The following is an 11166-nucleotide window of genomic DNA, read 5'->3' on the forward strand; positions in this document are numbered from 1 at the left end:
AAGATGGAGCTACTGAGGTAGGTCTGGAAAGATCTGTGTCTGCAAATTATTTTGCAAAGGAAATGGGGAAAATGCCCCGAAGAACACAAACACTCTTTAACTCATTCGAGAGGCAAGGAGGCATCTTGTGATGGTTTCCTCCTGGTGCAGTTAAAAATAAGAGATTACCCTGCTTTACAACAGCAGAGATTGAAATACAAACTGAACATCTTAACAATGAACATGATTTTTTAAAAAAAGAGAGAGAAAGAAAGAAAGAAAGAAAGAAAGAAAGAAAGAAAGAAAGAAAGAAAGAAAGAAAGAAAGAAAGAAAGAAAGAAAGAAAGAAAGAAAGAAAGAAAGAAAGAAAGAAAGAAAGAAAGAAAGAAAGAAAGAAAGAAAGAAAGAAAGAAAGAAAGAAAGAAAGAAAGAAAGAAAGGAGGGAGGGAGGGAGGGAGGGAGGGAGGGAGGGAGGGAGGGAGGGAGGGAGGAAGGAAGGAAGGAAGGAAAAATTCTAACTCTTTCTGGATTATGAGTATTTCCATGGCTAGAAGGAATAGAAATATGACTTTTCAGAATATTTCCCTGCATCTGGGGAGTGGTAGTTCTTAAAAGCAAAACATTTTAAGTTCTTATTAGATGCTTAAAGCACTTTAAAATTCTCCAGAAGAAGATTTTTCACATCCTCCTTAATAATGCATTCCGTTGGTCAGAGAGCTCTTGATCATTAAATTCTGTTAAGGCTCAACCCCTTCAATATCCATTTCATGTAAAACAATGGGAAAGAAATAGCATCACTAAATTAAGCAGTTCCCCTTGTGGATGTCAGAAAAAGATCTTGTAATAGTTTAGAGATGCTAAAAAAATCTGATAAAACAATGGTAGTGAGCTGATACCAAGATACATTAAAAGTGCTCCTTTATCTCATTTAGGGGGCTTAAATGTATCATTTGCTCTGACGATCATGGGCTTAAATGACAAATCAAAGGAAGCTTGGTCACTGAAGCTTTGGGCTTTGTATTTCGAAAAGGATGCCAAAGTGGCTTGTTGCTTGGGTTCTTTCGGTTCATCTCTTTTGCCCCATATTTCCTTCTCTTCCTCAGTATTGCTTTCATACTTCTCTGGGTCACTGGGTGATAGAATTTGAAACTTCTCAGAATCAGGGCACAGTATTTTGCCTTCTACAGGAACAGAGTCAGATCTCTCTAAAGGTTCAGGGGAAGGTACGCTGTCCCTTTTCATGATTTGCTGAGTGCCTTTTGGCTTAGAGGTTGGGTTTTCTTTCTTCCTAACATCACTCACTGATGGTCTTTGAGATTTCTCACTGCTATTGAAAGTATCTTTTTTATCAATAGGATTGTTAACAGTCTTCTCCAAGTTGTTTTTTGTTTTCATATTCTTAGGATGTAATTTTGAGGTAGACTTTTCTTGATCTCCAGAAGAGCTGCCAAAAGACTTCTCTGCGTTCTTTAGAGGCATTTTCTGGTTCTTCTCTGCCTGGGCACCACCTTTCTGAAACAGACTCTTTTTATGTTTTACTGCCTCATTTGGCAAATGTACCTGGCCCTTCTCTAAGCTTTGGCAGGCATCCTTTGTTTTCCCAGAAAAGTTTTCAGTTCCTACCAAATCATTTGATGATTGTACCAGATGTTCTTCAGCCATGCTTAAGGTAGCTTTTTGGCCGGTGGATTTGATTTCCTTCATCCTAGAATCTTTTGATGGTGGCACCTGGGATGTCTTCAAATTACTCAAACTAGTATTCTTTTGAATCATAGAATGTCCCTGCATCTCCAAGTTTTCCAGGGCTAGTTGATATTCTTCACAATTAAACTTGGAGTTATCTTTCTCTGGAATCTCGGGTTTGTGCTTTGAAAGTATTTTGGTCGGAGGTAATTGATTCTTGTCTAGGTTATTTTTATTTTTTTCAGGATCAACGTTTACATGTTTCACTCCCACTTTTGTTATCAGGGATTGACAATCCTCCACATCAAAGCTCTTCTCTGTGCCAGTGGAAAATCTTATTGATTCGGTGCTGCTTTTCCCCTTCACCCACTCATTAGGTGTTAACTGCTCCTTACCAAAATGAGGATGAGTATTCTTTCTTGTATTATCTTCTTGAATCATGGAATTACAGGATGTTGGGATTTGGTTTTTTTCAGGATCACTCAACGAAGCCCTTTCTATTTTTGACCTGTTTTCCAGTGCTGTGGTATAATCTGATATAATTTGTTTCTTTTCAGAGTCACCCAAGACACATCCCTTCATTGTGGGGCTGTTTTCCTGTGTCATGGAATAACTTGATGTTGGGATCTGGTTCTTTTCAATATCACCCAGGATGTTCCTTTCCACTGTCCCAGGGGCTTTGCTCTTTGCCCTTTCACTCACAGTAGATAATTGGTGTGAGTCAAGCTTATGATGGCTAGTCTCTTCTGTAGAAGCATTTTCAGGTGTCATAAGGGACCGAGGTGCTGACATTTGGGACTTCCCATTGTCACTCACAAGACTCCTTTCTGTTGATGTACCATTTCCATGCCTTGCTGGTTCATTTGACGCCAGTAATTGGTGCCTGTCAGGTTTATGAGAGCAATTCTCTTCTACAAGATAATTTCCATGTGCCACAAAATAATTTGTCGATGGCTCCTTATAATTGGAGCTGCTTAAGCTATTCATCTCTCCCTTAATATTATTTTCTTCTGTGTTTGGGGTATCACCTAGCGACAGCCCCGGCTGTTTCTTACAGTTCCCTACGGCTGCCTTCTCCATGGTGGCATCATTGCTAGGTTGGGGCATGTCAGTTGATGAGTTCAATTTGTACTTGCCAACGGCATGATTAACATTTCCCTTAGTTATGTTTAGGGTCTGAGCACAGTCCTGTAATGGAGGCACTTCAGGTCCTTCTTGGCTATACAAGACTTCCTTGCCCTTCTGAGCATGGCTTTCAGACTTCACTAAATCACTGGATGGCAGTGGATGTATATCAGTGTTGAGTACACTATTATTCTCCACTGAAGCGCTATTTCTCAGCTCGGGCTTCTTGTTTGATTCCCGTAATTGATGTTTCTCAGAGTGAAGGTAAATACTATTCTTTCTTCCAAGACTGTTTTCCTGATTCATGAAATCATCCTGCAGAGACACAGGGGGGACAGATTTGCTTTTTTCTCTGGGGTCATTTTCTTGAAGTTTCTGGTTCCAGATGTTAGCTGGGGTCTCAGGGTCTAAATTAACTCCATCGTTCAATGCTATACCCATTGACTCTGCTTGTAGTTCTCGGATGTTTGGATCACTTTGCTGGGAGGAAATAGAGAGTTGAGTTGGATTTTTAACTAGCCGGCTGGGTGTAATTGTGTGTTGGTCATCATTTTTGTATTCCATAAGGGATAATTGTTGCTCATTTTCAAGCAGGGCCCTTTCTTCAGGCACACGTGGACGACAGCCTTCCAAAATGGAAGCACTTTGTTGGGCGGTAGGAGGATGTGGCATTTTATAAACAACTGGCAGATGGATTGTGACTTGTGGGGGGTCAATTGTAGACTGGATGCTGCGAGAAGCCTGGAAGGTGGGAGAGTGAAACGATGGAATAGTTTCTGATGCTTTCTGTTCTGCGAAACACTTCTGGATGGCAAATAGGGGCTCTCGTTCTGAGTCTGGGCTTATTACTTCGGCTTCCTCCTCTGAACTACAGACACTCAGGGTCATTTGGGGCTTTTCCCCCACTCCCGCGCGCTGGACGCTACTGGGTGCTCCGTCCTCCTCAGTGACACTGAAACGAGCTAACTCGCCCCGTGGGCTGGCCTCCCATAAGCCCTCTGCAGTACTCTCTGCCGAGCTCAAGGCTAAAGTCTTACCAGGTCCAGCTAACCCATCCACCTCTTGCTGGCTTGGGCTGGGTGCAGCTCTGAGGGGAGTGCAGGCGAGAGGGCTCTTGTTTTCCCCCAAAGCAGGAGAGAAGCCTGGATTAGAAGGAAGAGCGGTGCCAGCGCCCGAGGCAGCTATTTCCGAAGGGCCGGGGCAGCCTGGACTAGTCCTGCCCTTGGGCACCAAAGCTGGCACGCTTCCTAGCTGCCCTTTGTTGTCCGTGCCTAGAAGCAGGTTTCCGGGGATTCGGGGCTCCTCGGGTCTAGTCAGCGGGGGGCTGCAGGATTCACTTCTTTCTCTCCTGGGAGCAGTCCGAGAAGAAGACCGACTAATTTTAGTGCTGTGGGACATCCAGCTGAAAGGGCTGCTGATGACCGTGGCCAGGCTGAGAGCGGGCATGGGCTCGGCCGTGCAGAGCACACTTTGAACCAGCGGGGTCTTTATATGGGTGCTCGCCATCGTGGCCAGCCGGAGCACCCGGATTTCTGGCTTGTGGATTTTTTTCCTTTGCTGAATCTTTTTCTTCCGGTCCTCCTTACGCAGAAGCAACACGTTTGCCTCTGAGCAAAGGGTCCCACTTTGTTCAAACTTCTCCTTGAGCTTGGAAAAGACTGGGTTCTTTTTGCCCACGATCTTTGGCCAAGCCCCATTGGGTGCTCTCTGCTTCCTGGCCGGAGGGTTCTCCCTCATTTCCTTCTCCTTCGCTTCCTTCTCTTCCGCTGCCAGGAACATCTTCAGGATGTTTTTCACCGTGCTTTTCCCGGTGGGGTTAGTCCACCTGGCTCTCTCTCCGGAGGATGCCTTTTTGGGGTCTCCTGCTTTCTCCTTGGTTCTTTCGAGGAGCTTGTTAATAGTAGTGCTCACAAAACTCCTGGTGGGCCCTTGTCTGTCCTTAAATATGAGTCTCCCCACATCCCGGGTCTTCTTGATGTAGGGTTCACGGTTCGGGTTCATGAACTTGGACTGAAGAAGCTGGAACTTGGTGGGCCGCCGATAGCCGTTGGGGTCCTGGGGCTCTGGGTCACTGTCTCTTTTGTTCTCTTTGCTTTCTGCCCATTTGGCCTTCTTGGGGGGTACCTGGGGAGACCCATCACTACGCTCTGTGATATAGAGCAGTAAGCTGCTGAGGATAGCAAACACCCCGGGATCAGAGGTCATCCTGTTCATCTTCTTTTTTAGTGTCAATGGATCAATCGGGGTCCTATCCCCGCAAGCCTTGGCACGTTTATTGCTGCAAAAGAGAAAACATTTTTCTTATGTGAGTCTGTTTTATTTGTACTTTCCCAACCTACACCTTATATTGTTTGTAAAAATCCTTTTTACTCTTTTTAAATTAAATTAATTAATTTTAAAAATATTTTTTCCACATTTAAATGATTCCTTTTCTTTCCCTCCCTTCTTCCCTACCCCCTTCCCAGAGCAGGCAATCAACTCCATGGAAAACCTTTACTTTCTGTCCTACTAACAACTCTTAAGACAGAAGAGCAGTAAGGGCTAGGCAATGGGGGTTAAGTGACTTGCCCAGGATTTCCCGTCTAGAAAGTATCTGAATCCAGGTTTGAACCCAGGACCTCCCATCTCTGGGCCTGGCTCTCCATCCACTGAGCCCCCCCTGAACTAGTCTTGGACAGAGATGATGGCAGGAAGATAGAGCCCACTTAGCCTGGGGAATCAGGATTCTCCTGCCCAGAGAGAGTCTGCAACTTGTCCGACATCAACAAATAGTCTAGAGCAGAATAGTGTAAGGTAAGGTTAGAAAAAGCTGGGGTACAATTTAGTGGGGAGCCTTGAATGCCCGTCTAGGGCATTGGGGCTTTATTCAGTAGGTAAAAGGGAGTCTTTGAAAGATTTTGAGTGAAGGAGTGACATGATCAGCCTTGTACTTAAAACGATTACTCTGAGAGGAATAAACTGAAAAAAGAGAAAATTCAAAGCGGGGGTCAAAAGACTAATTAAGAAGCAAATACAATGATATAATAGGCCAGGGACAATGTTATTATTAGAGCAGGAGCAGTAGAAATAAGAAGGATTTGATGTAATAATAGAGAAAAGGGAATAGACTCTGAGAAAAAAAAAGTAATGAGAGAGGAGGGGATAAAGGATATTTTAGCAATAGCCTCATCAAAACTTGGCAGCTTACTGGATGTAGAAGTTAAGAGTATGTGAATCTAAACAAGCCGTATAACTTTATATGCCTCAATTTCTTCATGTGTTAAACTGGGATGATCATATCTGGTCACACAAAATATGGTTATGAAAGCTACACAAAATCAATTATAATTGCTTTTTAAAACTCAATTAAAAATCAAAAGTACTATGGAAATGTATGAAAAAAGGTATTTGAGTTTCCCTGACAGCTTTGCATTGAAAGTCCCTAATCCTGGACCAGTAAATCAGATTAAATGAAAAGTAATCCTGCAATGGCATTCAAACCCAACACTGAGGCCATTAAAGGCTTAATTGAATGAGCACTTATATATATTATCATGGAGGATCCTTTTGGAATGCTGGACAAGACAGCAAAGGAGTTCCCCTGCACTCTTAAATTCTATGATTTTGTAATTCTGTGACCATAGTATTTCTGGCACTAAAAAAGTGTTTTCTTCTGGATTATTAAATGGTTGGTCTGAACCATAACAGGCTGAAAAACTAATCAATTTAATCATATCCTGACCTAGGAGTTTCTAGCCCTTTTGTGCGGAAGAGCTACATTTTTTTGGTTTTGAAGTTCCAACATTCCTTGGTACAGGAGGAGAAGGGTTCAAGTAAGTGACTGAGCAATTTCTGTTATAATTTAGGGAGAGAGGCAAGAGGAAAAGAGTGAATGGTGGTGGTGGTGGTGGGGTGGGGAAGCTAGATAGCTCAGTAGATTGAGAACCAGACCCAGGACAGGAAGTCTTGGGTTCAAATTGGACCTCAGACACTTCCTAGCTGTGTGACCCTGGGCAAGACCCCCATTGCCCAGCCCTTACTGATTTTCTGCCTTCTAACCAATATATAGTATTGATTCTAAGGGAGAAGGGAAGGGTTTTTTTTTTTTAGAGAGTAATTTGGGGGGGGGGGTGGAGGTGGGAGGAAGAATGAATGATAGTGAATCCTTTGAGTGGATGAGGAGTGCTTGCTGCCTTGGAATTTCCAGTAAGCACTGGAGGATGAGAATAGGATTAAATACCGAATTAGAAATGGCAGCTGGTTTTTTGGTCAACCAGGTACGGCTTCAAAATATACAATTATATCATAGAACCTCCCCTTGGGTCAGCAGATTTTATTTTGCCTGATCCTTTTGGAGATACAGTCTGAATCAAGCAGTCCCAAAGAACAATCCCTTACCCCAGGGAAATCAATGAATCCTTGATCAGAGAACTGAAGATCTGAGCAGTGATTCATTTTAGCGTACTCATGCTTTCTTGGATCTTTGGGAAATACAGTGCAACTCCCCTGCTAGTGAGGTTAGGACCAAAGAGAGGCTTAGTCAGTCCCATAGAATCCAGCCCTGTAAAAAGCCCCAACAGGTGCAGCTTTACAGAACTCGGGGATGAATCACTTACTAAATAAAAGGGTGAACTCAACGCAAAAGCCATAAAAGAGGGATGTAATCCCAATGGCGCGAGTGTGGGTCTAAAAACAATCACAGCAGGCGTGAGCAGTGCAGATCCAGAGAGATCACCTTTCGATCACCCACACTATTGGGGAAATGACTGCATTGTGCTCATTTCTAATGAAATGAATGGACTCTCAGTCACATGCCTGGGGAGCCTTCATCCTAAGCATCTGTGACGTCAGAGTTGTAAACTGAGGCTGGTGAGCAGTCGTCGTCCCTACACTAGACAATGCCGGGCCACACGGGCATGATGAAAAGACTCAGGAGAGAAAGCAGATGTTTAATTTATATATATTCATAGGGTCTATTAACTGTGGTATCCACTTTAGAAGGGCAGCCTACTGGCCCAGTGGAGAGAGTGCCAAGCCTAGACGCGGGAAGGTGTTCAAATCTAGCCTCAGACAGTTACTAGCTATGGGACCTGGTCGAGTCGCTTAGCCTCTGTGCACATTAATTCAATGGAGAAGAAAATGGTGAACCATTCCGGTATTTTTGCTGAGCAAACCTTCACTGGAACCATGAAGCGTCAGACACGACTGAAAAATGAGTGAATGACAATAATCTAGCTTAGAAGAGTGTGGAAATGGATCCTAATTGCCATCTTTAAGTCCTTTAAAAGGTTGTCATGCCAGAAAGTCACTCGATTTGTTTTATTTGGCTTCAGAGAACTTACATAGGAGTGATAAGTAGAAGTCAGAGGGAGGCAGGTTTCAGCATAATATATGAGGACGCTCTCTAACAATTAAACCTTTCTGAAAAGGATTAGACTGCAGTTGGAATTAAGAGTTCTCTATTACTATACACTGGAGGGGGGACTCTTTGTCAGGGATGGTTTATAGTAGATTTGGGACGACCTGGCTTTTGATGTGCCCTTAAAAACACACACACACACAAAACCCCTTTACTTTCTATCTTAGTAACAACTCCAAGACAGAAGAGCAAGGGCTCGACAAATGGAGTTAAGTGACTTGTCCAGGGTCACACAGCTAGGAGATCCGATTTGAACCCAAGTCCTCTCAACATCCAGGCTGGGGCTCTATCCGCTGTGGCATTATCCGCCCTCTGATGTTTCTTCTAAATTTAAGACTCTATAGTGTTGAGTGACACTATGCCTTTGGTGCACCATTTGTCCCTTAGTACACGGATGACTTTTACAAGACCATGGCACCTGTGCCTCCCAGCTCACCGCTAAACCAAGTATGGTATAAGTCTCTCTTTTAATAGGGAGCTAAAAGTAAGTGCAACACAAGCCTAAAAGAGATTTATTCTATACTGGATCTCCTTTCAGAGTCCGGTAACATGCTAATCCTGCAACGGAGCACTGTGAGATCCTCTTTAACCCCAATAAATCTCACCTCCAGGAGAATTATGAGGAAGGCAGCCCTTTACTAGTTGAATAGGCTTCTGAATCATCCACCATAAAATGAAGGCGTTTCAGGCTAATCCTAGATCTTATATCAGAAAAGTTTAGGGCTAGAAGTTAGTTCTTGTTCAAACAATTCATGTTCTAGATAAGGAGACTGAAATCCAGAGGGTTGCTCAGGGCCACCCAGTTGTCAGTGGGTACAACTGGGACGACGCTTGGTAACTCCCAACCCCAGTGGATCAGATGGGTCAATGATTTCATCTGCCAAAAGGGCTAATAGAGGCAGGCACGTTTCCATTTTACAGATGGGAAGACTGAGAATAGCCTTGCCCTGAGCACCATCTAACAATTTGGGAAGACAAACTCAGCATCGTCCCGAGTGGCGAGTGGCGAGTGGCGGCTTCCTCTGCCGAGTAGCGTGTGCCCCCTCTCCTTGTGAACTGTCCTGTGCCTGGGGACATTTGCTGATCCAGTTATTTCAGTCATCCTAAGTAAGGACTTCTCAAGTTGAGTCATTAAGATGACTGAAATAACCAGCCTGACAATTTGCAGAACTGATGTGTTTCGGTTGTCTTAACAAATTGATGATCAGTGCCTTCCCACTTCCCCTTTTGGAGGAAGCTCCGTCACTGGTCCTGATGACCACGGGAGAGGTTCCAGGGTTCTAGGTGTCAGAGCATGCTCCAAAAGAGGGGGCACCTAAGTCACTTGACCCCCATTGCCTAGCCCTTACCACTCTTCTGCTTTGGAGCCAATATACAAAACAAAACAAAAACAAAAGGGGGAGTGCCTGTCATGTAAATATTCACCAGGACTAATTAACCCATTAACAGTCAATTTTCTATGCCCTGAAACTCACTTTATTTTATTTTTAACTCTTAGGTACTGTCTCCCCATGACCTTATGAGTTTATTTCTTTCTCTTTTTTTAAACCTTTACCTTTCACCTTAGAATCAATCTTGTGTTTTAGTTCCAAGGCAGAAGGGCATTAAGAGCCAGACAATGGGGGTTAAGTGACTCGCCCAGGAAGTATCTGAGGTCAAATTTGAACCCACGGGTCTCCCGTCTCTGTGCCTCTCTATCCACTGAGCCATCTAACTGCCTACTTTAAATATAAAAATAGATGGGTATGAAATTCTAGTGGTCCTCTCATTTTGCTACATAATTGCTTGGAATTAGGTGATATGAACGGTTTCTGATATTAATACAGATTTGACCCTAAATAATGTCTTAAAAATATAATAGTATACTCAAAGTGTTTCCAATCATAACTTAACATTGAAAATTTATTTCAGGTCGGTAGCTAGGTGGCTCCGTGGATTAAGAACCAGGCTTAGAGACAGGAAGTCCTGGGTTCAAATCAGACCTCCAATATCCCGTATTTGTGTGATCCTGGGCAAGTCGCTTTAATTTCCATTACCTAACCCTTACTGCTCTTCTGTCTTGGAATCAATACACAGGATTGATTCTAGGATGGAAGGAAAAGGTTTAAAAGAAAATAAAAAGGTATTTTAGGCAGTATAATATATTTATAATATCAGCTGGGGATCATAGATCATAGGATAATAATTTAGAGCTGGAAGGGACCTTAAAAACAATCCAGCCTCCTTATTCTACAAATGAGGATTGTCTGCATATCAGTTCATGAAATCATACATAAGGCACAGACTATCTAAATTTACACAACGTTGGGCTATTTTATAATGAAGTTTGATTATATTTAGATATTATTTTAGAAAGTTATCATTGTAACTCGATAGTGCCATCCTACAAATAATCGGGTATTCATCACTCTAATAGGATGAAAGTAAAGAGGTGACACCGTGACACTGTTCACTGGCTCTGAGCTCCAATTTGCCCAGTTAGTACCCAATAACTACTTTTGTTGACTTGAATTTGGTGACCTTTCAACAGTATGTGGGTCTCAGGGTTTTAAATGGTTGGGAATTATTTCAGAATTATATCATCCTACCCTAACCCCTCCAAAATCTTTTTTCTGCCCACTGAGAAGGTCAGAATGCTTTTTAATCACGATTTACGGGACAGTCATAGGACATGAGACCAGAGTTTTGATGTGATTCATTCAGAGCAGCTGAGGTTTTGCCATGGTGATCTCACCCACAAAGCAGCAGCATGATGTATTTGCAGAAAGGCAGGATCAAGTCCCTGGACTGATGGAAGGAGTGGAATTCTCCATCTCTTCCAATGGACCATCTGTGTTTAAATGACTAACTCCCAGGAAGCTTTTCCTTTCCTTTGACCTGCATAACAAGCCTACCCAATCCCAGAGTCCCTGCATCTTCAGTTTATTTTTTTCTTTTCAGTTCCCTCTTCTATTCTTCTGCTTTGCCCTCTACCCAAATCC

General features: G+C 43.1%; 1 protein-coding gene across 1 annotated transcript; it reads right to left on the reverse strand.

The window, feature by feature from the left end:
- Nucleotides 1-450: 450 nt before the first annotated feature.
- Nucleotides 451-6592, reverse strand: LOC107649753 (uncharacterized). Its single transcript, XM_016424674.2, has one exon. It carries the CDS (start codon nt 4999-5001, stop codon nt 904-906), a length of 4098 nt encoding a protein of 1365 aa, XP_016280160.2. The 5' UTR covers nt 5002-6592; the 3' UTR covers nt 451-903.
- Nucleotides 6593-11166: the final 4574 nt, after the last annotated feature.

Source organism: Monodelphis domestica, chromosome 8, assembly GCF_027887165.1.
Source record: "Monodelphis domestica isolate mMonDom1 chromosome 8, mMonDom1.pri, whole genome shotgun sequence".
NCBI lineage: Eukaryota > Metazoa > Chordata > Mammalia > Didelphimorphia > Didelphidae > Monodelphis > Monodelphis domestica.

Coding starts and splice junctions, on each gene's coding strand:
- LOC107649753 (XM_016424674.2), bottom strand. CDS start 5,001: ATGAACAGGATGACCTCTGATCCCGGGGTGTTTGCTATCCTCAGCAGC.